The 13,522-nt window shown below is 41.9% G+C and overlaps 2 protein-coding genes across 2 annotated transcripts in view; one reads left to right on the forward strand and one right to left on the reverse strand.

Annotated features, from left to right (window-relative positions):
• MRPL33 (mitochondrial ribosomal protein L33) overlaps positions 1 to 5,317 on the forward strand; it is a 6,200-nt gene extending 883 nt beyond the window's left edge. The window contains exons 2-4 of the mRNA XM_010004954.1: positions 78 to 96; positions 2,714 to 2,820; positions 5,003 to 5,317. Of these exons, the coding sequence (XP_010003256.1) occupies positions 78 to 96; positions 2,714 to 2,820; positions 5,003 to 5,052 (176 nt within the window). The 3' untranslated portion in view covers positions 5,053 to 5,317. The remainder of the gene's footprint in view (positions 1 to 77; positions 97 to 2,713; positions 2,821 to 5,002) is intronic.
• A 1,000-nt stretch (positions 5,318 to 6,317) lies between these two features.
• The window catches only part of RBKS (ribokinase), a 71,911-nt gene continuing 64,706 nt past the window's right edge, over positions 6,318 to 13,522 (reverse strand). Inside the window, exon 9 of the mRNA XM_010004955.1 lies at positions 6,318 to 6,491. Within this exon, the coding sequence (XP_010003257.1) occupies positions 6,318 to 6,491 (174 nt within the window). The remainder of the gene's footprint in view (positions 6,492 to 13,522) is intronic.

Consider the following 13,522-nt stretch of genomic DNA (forward strand, 5'->3'; position numbering starts at 1 on the left):
AAGGAAAAAAAAAAAAAATGATAATTTTTTTTTTTTTTTTTTTTTCTCTTCATGCTGCAAAAAAAAAACCAAAACAGTGGCCAAGAGCAAATCTAAGTAAGTGATGTTTTCCTCATCAGTTGTCTATTTCTGCTACCACCTTGTATCTTCAAGTGACTTTACAACATACTAGGCTTCTCTAGAGTTTTTTAATATATCTGAGGGAATTGCAGTCTTTGAGTCTAGTTGCATCCTCTGAGTCCTTCTGCATGTGTGTCTTTTCACAGGTAAGTACAGAATGGTGTGAAAAAGCCCCCAGGTTCTAAAATTGCAGCGAAGGCAGGTTTTGTTCTAGGGGCTGTCATGTTGAGCTGAGCTGTACTATCCAAAGTGCCCTGTGCAGGGGAAGCATGCCTCCATGCTTTATGGTTCAAGAGAAGCTATTGTGTTCTCTTCATAATCTTCCTCCTGTTTAATTTTCATATTTTTTTAGCTGAGGAGAGCAAGCCAAGGTACAGCATGAGTCTTTCTTTGTGGGAGGGACTTTGGGCAGGTGGCTGTGAACCTTTCTCACAGGTGGGCTGTTCCAGTTCTAGCACATTTGTATGTTGATACATGAGGAGTGGACAGGGTGGAGTCAGTGCTCTGGGTATCTTGATGTGCTCTGTAGTTCAGCTCAGGAGAGATGTTAGTGGGCTCTGGAAGAATATTAGTCACAGTCCTTTGACCTTCAGAGAAAGCTGGTGGGTTTTAGCAGTTGGAAAAGAAGGAAAAATTACTTTCAGCACATCATTACAGTTTGGATGCAAGGAGACAGGATCTTGTGGATCTTGCATCCAAAATGTTATTTGTAAGAAAATTAGCAAGACAAATATAAGGGGCTGAACTGATTTATGTGAATATACATTCCTGCCCTCTGATTCCCAGAAGTTGCATTCTCTGCAAGTGTGTTACATTTGGTACAGTGCAACCCTGGGCTAATGGCCTTTGGAACACTTTGTGATTTATCTGTTATAAGAAACTGCCTCTAACAGAGCCAGTACCAACCACCTTCTGGGTTTGAAGAGATTCTTCTGTTACAGGATTTCTGCACAATTGTCAGTTTGAAATTAAGAAAGCACTTCCCAACTATCTGCCTGAGAGGGAAGAGAGCAGTTTGACATCTCAGCATTCTACTGTTACCTGTTTGCAGAAACAAACACAGTAAAACAGGATTCTTCTGCAAAGTGAAAAAGTAGTTTTAACATTAGAAACACCATTTTTAAATGTAGTGATTTTTTTTTAACTCATTTTTTTCTCTGATGTTCCTTTCTTTGTATAGTCCCTTATATATATATCAGAAATATGTTATCTCCTTATATTATTTATACTTGTGCTCCCCTCTGGTTTTCTCCCCATGTCCCATTATTTTTCCACTTTTCTGCCTCTTCTCCTAGTTACACTTCTTCATTGGCCAGCAAGTTTTTTGAACAAGGAGTCTTGTTCAGAAAGGGCTTGCCCTCAAATATGTGGTGCACAAGAATTTCAAGGCCTGGTCATACTGATACCACTGATTCCCCCAGAAAGGGGAAACTGCACAGAGGCTTTGAGGAAGTGGGTGAGGTAGAGGGGAAGGAGTCTGTGTGGTTACTGGTGCTGCCCATCACACCTGCAGTAGTGTACAAGAGAGGAGGATGGTAATGGGGGACAATTCCTAGACTGTGCTTTGCCAGCTGGACTGAAGGAATCCAGTGTCTTTGTTTGTTTTGAACTCAGAGTAAATTGGGTTGCAAAGCTGAAAAGGGAGAGCTCAAGGAAGCAAACTGGTCAGAGCTGCACAAGTGAGGAAGAGTGAGTGTCTCTCAAAGGTAAATTTGACCACTTTGTATTAGAAGCAGGAAAATGAAGGCAAATTAATTGAATGCCCACATGCAGAGATGTATCCATCTCTCAGTGGCAGTGCAAGTGAAAGATGTCATTTACAGACTGTTAAAGTGTTTGACCTTTCTTTGGAATCTTCAGAAGATGCCCTGTTCCTGGGAAGTTTTGCAGATGTTGGAATAATTCCAGGGTAGGGGCACGGTGGTGCCTTTCTCTGTCTTCTGACTCACCCAGCTTCCAGGGACACTGCAGATGCTGCCCGTCGGCCCCTCAAACTGAGAGCCCTGCAGTGAGGAAGGGGGTTCCTGTGGCCAGGTTAACATCAAGCCCTGTATCTCTAGCTGGATGGATGGTGCCAAGGGGCCCTGCTTCTTGTTTTGCATGTGTCCTGTTCCATCCAATGTGCTCTGGTTCCCCGCTGCATGTCGAAGCAGTGGTCTATGATACAGTGTTATCTACAGCCCTAACATCTTTAACTACCATCATTCTTCCTTTCTTGCCTTTTTTTTTTTTGTTTGTTTTTTAAGCCATAGTGACTCAATTATATGTTGATTTTTTAATTATTATTTTTTTCTCCTTTCTTTCCTGTTTTTCTTCCTCCTCCCTTGCTGTTTTTTGGAGGAGCTACCTCTCTCTGGGCTTGTATTCTGTTTAGTAGTTACTCACTGAAAGTTGATGCTGGAATTTGTGGCTTATAGTAGGCTCTTTGTATTATAAGTGTAGCATATGGTATTGAAGCTCCCATCCAGAACATCCATGAAGTTGAAGTATCTTGCATGACAGTGATTGTGCCAAACTGTTTATGGTGAATGCTTGTCCAGTTATTTGACAGCGCCCCTGTGCACTGACTCGGGGACATTCCTTGTGACTTTAGATACATTCTGGTGAGGATGAAAAGTGCGGCTGAGACGGGCTACTGTTTCAACATCAGGAGGCTCCGACTGCAGGAGAAACTGGTCCTGCTGAGATACGATCCCATTGGTAAGAGGAGCTTGGGGAAGATGTCAGTCAGTGTTGGTTAAGCTTCTCTGACTGTGGGGGGCAAAAGTTTTTCATATAACAGGATTTTTCCCATCTAAGCAGAGTACATCATAACATGTTTCATACTCACATGAGTGTACAGTTGCTTTTCTTCATAACATTCCAGTGGGAAGTAAATGTTACCCTTATTTTACTGATTGTGGCACTGAAACAAAGTAATGACTTGCCCAACACATCATTCTTTGATGACAGCCCTGCCACATGTCAGTGGCAAAGCAAAGTGACACAGGAGTTCTTTCATTCTGTTTCTTTGTGTGGTTTGCTAGACTATGCTACCTCCAGCAAGCAGCCACGAAGTATGCATCAATAGAAATGTTCTGTTAAGCTGCCATGGATGCTCTAGACAATACATTTTAACCATCACTTACAAAATGGACCCTTTCTTTTAAAGAAATAAACACAAGTTCTTTCTCCTTCAGAAATGATACCACTCTCCAGACGACAGTTTGTGGGTTCTTTTATGTTCCTGTGGTCCTGGCAAATTTTCTCAGTTAAAGAATCTGATTTGTTGGGGGGGTTAGAGCACTTTCCAAGATGCCTTCTGTTCACCAAACTTTTTGAAAGGTGACTAAGCTCAAGTTTCTGGGGGAAGAACCAGTCTGTAGTTAACATTAAAAAGCTTAAATTGGAGAAACTTAGAATTTAAATGAGGCCATGCTAAGAATAGCATGGGAGTTAATGCAAAAAAGGGGTATTTAATATATAGTATAAAGAAATGTCTTAAATAAGCCACTCTAAGTAGGTAACAATGCATAGCAAGAAGTTATGTGGTCAAGCTTGTTTTTTGTTATAATTTTATGCTCTTGTTAGATGATTAACCTTTTCCTACTCAGATCTAACAGTACAGGAGCTTTATGGCAGGTGAAGAAACTAGCAGAGAAACAGTATGCTCTCATCCAGGCTCTCACGCTGACAGAGGTTGTGGCTCACCTTCTGTGTTCCATACAGAAAGGGAATCAGAGATCACTGGGATTATTTTCTTCAAACAACAAAATGTGAAATTACTGCATTGAAACATTGCGCAAAGTGATGCTCCAGAAGCTTCACGACTTGTAGGAAATGTGAAAAGAGTGGAGAGCTTAGGTTAAGTAGCACTTACGTTGCAGAACATGTAGTAGGTTGCTGAAGTACGAAATTGGAAGTAATTAAGAAAAAAGCTCTGATCTTTGTAGCCTGTAGTAGAACACAAGTGAGAAATTGATGTGAGAAAGTGCTGCATCTGTGAAGGGAAGTAAATTTGAGTCTAGATACCAACTCACATCAGGAATATGTTGGGAAGCATTTTCACTTGGCATGCATTTTCACCTTATGTTTTGTACTTCTCAAAAACCTGGGACCTCCAAAGAAGAGAGCATTTTAGTGAAGTAGTGGCAGTAGTGCCCAAGTTTCACTACCTCCCAACTGCTGCAACAGAACGTGTTACAAAGTTGCAGTATTTCTTAAAGCGAAACTTCTATGTGGAAGAAGAGTTCTGTTGTGTGGAATGTGCTTGCACAGCTTTCAAAGGAATCTGTATAATGAAGTTCAGTCAGAACAGCAGTGCTTTCAAATCCTATTGTGAAGCTCTGCTTTGTTTTATTTTTAAATTTGTTTAGTAATGCATTGATTTTTCTTAACCTGTAGCTGAACTGACTTTGCTAACACTTGCATGGGGTGTTGTAGGCAGGGTCAGTTTGTGCCTCACTGAGAGACTCACAGGACACTTGGCCAACTTCTTAGCCAGTCTGGGAGACCAACTAGATCTAGCTCATCATCTGTAGCTGTTTGGGCTCTGAAGTTAAAGAGTAGTAGAAAGCAGTGAGGAACCTATTTTTGTCCCTGCATCGAGCAGCTGTGACTCAGAATAGTCACACAGAGCAGCTGCTGAATGTTTTCAGCCACTCAAATCCTGATACTTATTTTCACAGAGGTACAATGGACCTCTTAGGAACTAAAAATTACATGTGGTAAAGAGAAAGCAGTCCTAAACTCCTCCAAGAGTTGGTTAACAGCAGCGCTGTGCCAGTCAGTTGCTCCACACTTATTTGAACAGCAAATGCAGCCAGGAGAAAGGGATGTGGGCTCCTTGAATTGCATTTTAACACTTCAGGCTTCTTAACAGATCTTTTTTCCCCCCCTCCAGCAAAACAACGTGTCCTCTTCACCGAGAAGAGAAAAATCCGCTCTATCTGAACCATGACTGGGCTTGATTTATGTATGAGGAGAGGACAGTTTGGGGGGAGGATGGGGTGAATGCTGATTCAGAAATCCAGCAACAGGGACTGAAAAGAGAGGAAATGAACTGGGATCACCATCTCCTGTGATTTGAAGGCCATTGTGAATAAAACAATGTAGAGAGAGAAAATTCTTAATGTCTGGACATAGATCATCACAGTAACATTTATTTATCTTTTGAGTTATTTTTGCAGTACTCCATTAAAAAAAATTAAATAGCAAATCCCATTGTCTGTGTTTTCCATTGTGAAAGAGGCTGTAATCTTCAAAGGAACTATTGTTTTATAAGGCAATAAAAATTAACATTTTCCACAGCAGGAATTCAATGGCAAGATTGCAAGTTTTTCTAACCTACCAGCCCACAGATTCAACAGTAGTGACCACAACTTGGTGTCATTCCTTGGAGGGGCAGTGTTCCACCAGCTCCTTCCTCGGCAAGAGAGAAGCAATGAGAAACTGGTGAAAGAGGAGCTTTTGGATAAGGGCTGCAAGTCAGGTAAACAGGATGGGTTTTTCACTCCTGGATTCCTGTGAAGCATGAAGAAAGCAGACAGCCAGAGTAGTTCTCTGGTTGATGTTGGACCTTTTTCTTCTTCATTTAGAATAAACCTATGTTTAGAGCAATATGGCTAGAAATATCTTTCAGATATTCTACCTCAACAGCACTCTTGTCCTCTTCCCAGTTTGAGGGACGTTCCGCAGTCAGGCCGCAGCCCAAAGTGCAGTGCAGCTGCCTGAGGCATGTGGGAATAGATGGGCCAGGGCCTGACATACAGGACTTTGTTACCAGCCAAATGTGGGCCTTGGTGTTTGCGGCTGAGGGCATGAGTTACAGCCTCAAAGCTACTGCTCTGCTTTGCGTGCGGGCGTTACACATCAGCTGTTCTGATAACATCAAGTAAAAATATTCCAGGAGCCCAACACACTCCAGTGGTTGTGCTGTAAACTTGGTGTAGTTCAGTGTGGTGCATCATGTGGGATGGCCACAAGCCTGGTGGCTGTGTCTGGGGTCAGAGAGACCTACAGACTTCCCATGCTGTTTTTGAAAGACCCCCCCCACCCAATCTTACTGTGGTAGAAGAGGAACTAAGAGGATTCCTTAAATTAAAAGCAAAGAGACTTCCCTGGTCTTTCCAGTCAGCAGAGGAGAACCTCAGTACAGTCAGAAGAATAATTCTGCCTGGGGTAAGATAAAATCAGTACATTGAGCTAGACAATGTCAATTAGAAAAGGTCTTGAGGCAAGTCCTTCCTGTAAGGATATGAAGATTGTGTCCCTGATGCCTGGACACTCACTGATGCGACACAGTTAGACTTCCTGATCATTTCCTCCATGGGTAACTCAGGATAGTAAGCCAGGTAGAAGGCCAGTGCTCCCACAAAACTGTCTCCAGCTCCCTAGAATAAAATAACAAACAAGTTGAAGCATATTTATGCAGGGAAACAATTCAGATGTGTTTACTGGAAAGAGAAGTTGCAGCACTGATTGCAGGAGTCAGGAAATTGTTCAGGGGTTGAGTTCAGTTCACCTTTCTAGGCCTAGGAAATTCTGTCATTTAAACTAATGCCACGATACTAACTTTGTGCCCAGCTGTTGATTCCAGGTACATACTATGGTATGGATTGAACGTAAAGAAAAAGAAAGGCGAGTGTGCTACAGTTCAGCAACAAGCTGTTACAAACACTGCTTTTGAAACTTCCTGTTGTTGGAGTGTTTTGATTTTGATTTCTCAACCTGAGTGTTTCATTAGACCTATTTTTCTCTCATTTAACTTCTGTTTTTCATAAGGGGCAGTGGTAGAAGGGAGGGAGAAAAGGGGAAAAAAATGAGCCATGTGGCTTGTGGTGTCTGTAAATTCCTAGTTGCAGAACGATACATTTTGATGCCTCCAGAACTTAGCTGTTGTTCATTAAAAATGTCCCACTAAGGAAGGGCTATGCTGTGTGTATCACAAAACCGACTCTTACTTGTGGGACAAGCTTTGCCACCTATGCTGAGTTTGCTTATGAGGGTGGAGGACAGTGACATTCACCAGGAGCTCTGGCAGCTGTGACCTTCTTGAGCTACCAGTCCTCAGGTGATGTCTCCCATGGAGCTGCCTGATGCTCTGCCCATGCTGCACCAGCCCTTAGAGAACAGGGAATACCCACAACTTCCCTGCATGGGCACCGGCTGTGCCCTAGCATACTCTGACCTCTAGCCCAGACACCCCTAGTTCTGCTCTGACCAGTGGGGGGTGACAACTGTTTTCCTCCTGAGTGCTTTTTAACCAGAACTCTGTAGTGTCTCAAACACCTGGCAAAATGAAAAATCTTAAACTTGATTTGCCGTTTCATTCCAGTGTCCCTTCCCCCTCCCCCTCTAAAACTGGCTTGATTTCCAAGGTCAGACTGATAGCAACTCTTGTTAGTACTGTAAAACTGTTTCTAAGGTCCCCTTTTTTAAATCATACTTTTATACCAGTAAAAGCATTACTCTGGACACACTGGTAAGAGCTTATTTCTTTTGAGAACCAGTATATGGACTATCTCCCCTGAGGGGTTTTGCCTCTGTAGTTGTAATAAATAGGCCTCAAGAGTCATGGGACAAGAGCAAAGGGCCTTGAAAAAGTTAGTTAAGATAGCTGAGCAAAATTTCTAACTGGAAGTTAAGACGAGGAAGTAATTTTCCAGTTTTGAGTTCTAGAGTTCTCTGTGTTAAACCCCTACTTACCCTAAAAACAGCTGAATACAATATCATTCTGGCAAAAAAACCCCAACTGTTTCCACAGAAATCTGCTGGTAATGTTAAAAGCAGCTGACTGGGCAGAGCAGTGTGGCAATTGCAAGAGAACCTGAGGGGGGTGAGTGCAGGATAGGGGTGCCCAGCTATGCCTTGTCCCTCCTTGCCTAGCCCTTCCACAGCAGCTGTTTGCATCGGTGTTCCTAGTCAGGAAATTCCCTGCTTAAGCCTTGCTTAGCCTGAAGTTTGGACTCCGTCTTTCATGGCCTGCAAAGCAAAGCTGTAGCCCAGCGTGCAGCTGCAGCAGCACCTGTTTCAACAGTTCTGTATTCCTGAGCATACAAGGGGCAGGTGAAGTTTTTTATCAGTTTCTGTTGAGCCTTTGTCTCTCTTCTGGTTTCCAGAGCGCTCCCACAATGGCAGGTGGAGCAGGAGCAGGTGACTGCTAGTTAAGCATTGCCAGTGTCTTTTGTCTGATGCATAATACAAAAATCTCTGGCCCATCTCAGACTCTTAATCTAATCAGTGCATAATTAATTATTATAGCTATTTTGGTGCTGCTGTTAAAGACAGAAGTAGAATTTCAGCAAGCAAATCTGTTATGCTGTAGCTCTGGCAGGAACAAGTTGTCATTTTTACATCACAGATTTCTCATACAGTGACCACTGGGGTAATGGAAGTGGCCAAATATTATTTTAATGAGGAATACTCAGAATAGCTGGTGTCTAACAGCACAAACCATTGCCCAGAAGCATGGAGCAGAATACTGTCTTTTTGAAAGGTGATTGTTTGTTTTGTTTTTAAAACGGAGGTAACTAAATCCTGCCCCAAGTAATTGCTGTACTGTTTGGTACTGGAGAAAAAAACCCAATAAACAAAACACTAACCGTACATCACCCAGATTCTTAGTTTGGATGATGGCAAGATGGAATGTAGGTTCTCCCTTCAACTTTACTGTGCCTCTCTACTTGTAGGTGATGCTCTGAGGCTGTGAGAGGGCTGTAGATCTCCCTTTTGGTGAGGCTGAAATAAATTACTACAAAGCTGAAAAATGGGGTGAATAACAGACTTCCATGCGGTGGAAAAAGGCCCCCAAGTATTTTTTTTTTGCAAGAGAATAGATTATGGGATCATTAGAGAATATGCAGAAGGATCTGATGCCAGTAAACTTTCACAGAAATCCTTCCTTCCCATCCATAGACTGAAGCAGTCAGTATCTTTAAAGCTCAGCTACTGCAGACCCCAAGAGTATAATAATTTCAGTTGCTGGTAAGTAAACATTTTTTTGTGTGTGGTGTTTTCAATATAGGAGCTACTACACTGAAATCAGCAGCATGTATCAGTCTGATTATGTAGACAGGGCTGTTCAGCCTTGCTTTGGGTCTGTGCAGATGTGAGTGGTCAAACATGACTTAAAGAGCACCAGCAGAACTGATTCAGCTGCAAGGTTAGCTGCAGTTAGGAACTATTTTCAGCTTACAGAAACAGACCTTCAGTCTTTGGTATTGTGGATTAAACTACATTGGCTTTGGTACATACAGAAAAGGTCAGCACAGAGCAGAAGGAACAGGGAGAAAAATCAGGATTATCCAAATTCTGGATTAGCAAATATTAGCTTTGCATTTAGCTGTTTAAAAACCTGCTAAAATTAAAAAAAAAAAAAAAAAAAAAAGGAAAAAAAAAAAACCTAACCTCCTTTGCAAAAATAATGAATTTTGAAAATTACCGGTGAGGTACATTTATTCTGCTCGCTGACAAAATGTAAACACAGAATATGTAATATTTTATATTCTTCAGCATTTTTCTTCCACGAATAGTAATACATTGCAGACTTCAAGATAATTCTCATAACCCTGGGTGCCTGGGGACAGTTCATTTCATAATTACACAAATAGAACTTCTGTAACCTTTCCCCAAAGCAGGAGATGGCTTTTGTATAAAATAAAAGAATTTTATTTTTTAAATTGTCTGATATGACACAGCTAGTTCTAAAGTGAAAATGTTACAGTTTGACTAAGTTTTATGGTTTTGAAGCAGTTTTGAAAACCTATTTATATTTTGTGCCACTAGTCTGGAAGATCCTTGTTTTCCTGTATTTCTGGAAAAGGGCATTTTTGTTTGTTACAACCCAGTAGTGATCAAGATTCTGTGCCTCTGGAGAAGAGAAAACCCACAAAAACACTTCTATTTTTACCCTGGCTTTTGTTAGTCCTGATTTGTCAGAAGCTGGTTTACAACTTTAGTATAACTATTTTTAAACGATACTGCCCTGAAAAGCTTTTTAAGGAAAGTGCTTTGTAAGTGGAAAAACTATATTGTTCAACAGACTTTTCAGCAAGTAAAGCATTTCTTAATCAATCATGTGTAGAATAATAGGGGGCATTTCACTTATACAATAAGGTGACTTGTTCACAAAAAAATCTGGAGGCCAAGAGGCCAAAAGCTACAGTTCACAGTGTCACAGCAATTGCACTGCCTTGTTCCAGGGCAACCTCTTGTTCAGCCTTGGCCCTCTCAGCCTGTCCTCTTGGGCAAGAGTAATGCCAACCATGTCAGAACAGGAGTGGGCTCTGGCTTCTGGAGCCTTAAATTGCCACTGAACCTCAGAAAACTTTCCTCGAGTGATTTTTCAAGAAGCCACAGTCCATGTGTGCTCTGTGGATTTGTTCCATTAACTACCTTGTAAGAGCATGTTACCAAGTTCTGAAAGGAATGATGTTTGTATAGCAGTACAAGAGAAACATTAGGCATGCCTGTAATAATAAATTCTTTGTTTAGTTCATAAACCAAAACATCAATCCAAAAGCTGTCAGAAACTGCGTTATAATGTAGAATCAACGCCACTGTGCGCAATGATGCTGAGAGTCTCCTAGGAGCACTCACAGCAGTGCACAAATGAACGAAGCCTGAGGATTTTACTGATTTAGTGCAGTCTAAATGCATGGCAATGCAGAGGTGCCCAACTCTGTCGAAGAAATTGGACCTTGGAGAATTCCTGGTGTATTTATAGCACTCCATAAGCGTGTGATGCTGGATTATGCTAAGGATGTTATCGCTTGCTGTCACATCTGCTCAACATTCCTTGCTGTACCCGTGCCTACGCTGTACCCGAACTACAAATCAGCCCTACATAACACAAAAATATGTCAGTGAAGGCTCAATCCATTTCTCATCAGTGGAGAAATCCTATGGCTCCCTACAAGAATCCCTGGGCTGTGCTTGGACAAAAGTTTACTAGTGGAACTGGAGAAACATTTCCAGTGTCTGGGATATATTCAGACATTTTTGTGCCAAGAGGGTCTATGTCCCATGTCTCAGTTAAGAGATAATTTCAGCTGAAATGCTCAGGAAGTAAAATACCTCTTGGTAACAGTGGCTGAATCAGTTATAGAGCTTTTTTTCTTTTTTTTCTTTTCTTATTTTTATGATTTCCTTCTCCCTGAAAGAGCCCATGTTTATCCCCTGTGTGATAAAGAATTGTTTGGTTTTCAATTTTTTTTATTTTTTTATTTTCTGAAAATGTTTTTCTGGCTGTTTTGGTTTGTTGGTTGGTTTTTTTGGTGTTTTTTTGTTTGTTTTTTTGTTTGTTTGTTTTACTTTTGCATTTATTTGCTTGTGCAATACTTCAGTATTATTATTTTGGGGGGAGCTAATATGTACCCCCTACCCCCTTTCTCCTTACTTTTCACTGGAGAGATATTTTGGCAGCTTGAATTAAGACAGTCTTTAAATTAAACTAACTTCACTGTCTTGAAACTCTCCTGAAATTAGACTAATTTTACGATATTCAAACTGTTTCCTCAGTTCAAGGCCTAACAAGGGTGACTACTCCCATGGCATCTGGAGTTGCTGATCCTGTGTGGAAGGACTGCTGTCTTTGCAGGGCATGCTATGGATGCTGGTGGGGGGCTGCATGGCTGTGCTTACAGGAGCAGACCTTCGGTGACCAATGTCTAAAACCAGAAATATTTTTTAAATTAAAAAGTGATTTTTCCACTAGCACAGTTACTCCTTAATCTATGCATGGAGTTTTGAGCCAGAACAAAATAGAAAAAAATCCTTAACGTGGAACTACCAAATTTTGCCAGAAAACAAACAAACAAACTTGAAACAAACAGCAGGGCTTGCCTTATTAGGTCTAAGTTAGCCTTCTGGTGCAGGCTGGGAAGCACTGTGAAGCTACTTGGGTTGAAGATAAAGGAGAAGTGACAGGAGAAGCACACTATGGCCCAGACCTTTAGGGTCTGGATGCACAACTGCCGTGGATTACTGTGCTCAATCCGTGCTCTGGTAACTGACTGTTGCTGCAGTCTTGTCATGAAGACAAGCTAGAACACGTCCTAAACCAAAGGAAAACATATAGAGAGAATCCAAGGTAGCAAGGCTCATCTGTCCCTTTCTTCTTTTCTTGTGCCCACCCCAAACACATGCTGTCTGATGTGGTCTGCACAGTCCTGACCAAGTGGTGGGGAACTGTTGTGCTGCTGCCCCACCACACACCCCGGCCCCCCAGCCTCGTGCAGAACGGCTCTATCAGCCACTGTTTCAGAACGGCGGGAGGTGTGAGCTAACACATTTTGATTTGCATTCCCTGTAGGTTGACAGTGCAGTCTTAATTTCAGTGATTCAGACTGCTGTTTCATAATAGGCTTAAGCCAATCCATGGTTATGTTATTGCTGACAGGCTCAGTCCCCACTCATGTTTTTATCCTTGTCTCATGTTCCCACACCCTCCTCTACATCAGATCTAGCACATGTGCGGCCAAGTAGTGAGACAGATCAGTTCTCTGATCCATCTGAAGACTAAGCCAGTCAACACTGACCAAGTAACACGAGTTTCCACCCAGATCAACAAGCTGCTGTATTACCACATGATAGCTAGTCCATTGCCAAAGAGAAAGAGGTTAAAAACACTCCTTTCAGCAGCAGCATGATCTTGGATCAGCTTAAGCCAACTGTGAAACCTCACCCTCGGTCAACACCAGGCAATTCATTAACTCAGCTGTGTATCCAAGTCCTAATACTCTGGCTCCTTGTTCACACAGGGAAAGTTGCCTGTTTCGCTCTTCCTCCTGTACCCTGTGGGCTCAGAGCAGAGGAATGAGGGAATGATCATGCTTCCTTTCTGTATCTTTTCCAGACTCTGTTCTGGGAAGCCATGGGAAAGAGCAGTCCCTGACTTTCTTGCACTTCTGTTGCATCGCACTTGCACAGCCCATGCACGGAGAAAACTTCTTGCTCACTTACTCAAGCTGAACAAGGACAGCATGTCATCTGGTCCTTCTTGTGTCTTGAGAACTCAGAGGTAACTAAACTACACCCACTGTAGACTATTAGTTGGGAAACATCAAAACCAAAGTACACCACACAATGCTCCACATCAGCCATCAGGAATTTTTGCCCACTTCCTGATAGATTTCCTGATGGTTCATTAATCAGCCTGACCGTTAACCCCCTGCATTCCTGAGAGATTAATCTCAATACAAGGCCTCCTGCCTGCGTTTTCTTTCCTTTCTGAAACATTCTTCTACATTAAGTTATTCACTGTTTCTAAAAAGATCAGAGAGAAGCATTACAGATGCATAAATTCCCCAGAAAAGTTTGCTGGTTTGTGGTGAATGCTAGAAATAAAACATACAACATTGACAACTTTGCAATTTTTAATTTGTATGTAATCTAAAAGGCACAGCTGAAAGTGTCTTAGAGA

This window comes from Chaetura pelagica, unplaced genomic scaffold, assembly GCF_000747805.2.
Source record: "Chaetura pelagica isolate M959 unplaced genomic scaffold, ChaPel_1.0 scaffold13, whole genome shotgun sequence".
Lineage (NCBI taxonomy): Eukaryota > Metazoa > Chordata > Aves > Apodiformes > Apodidae > Chaetura > Chaetura pelagica.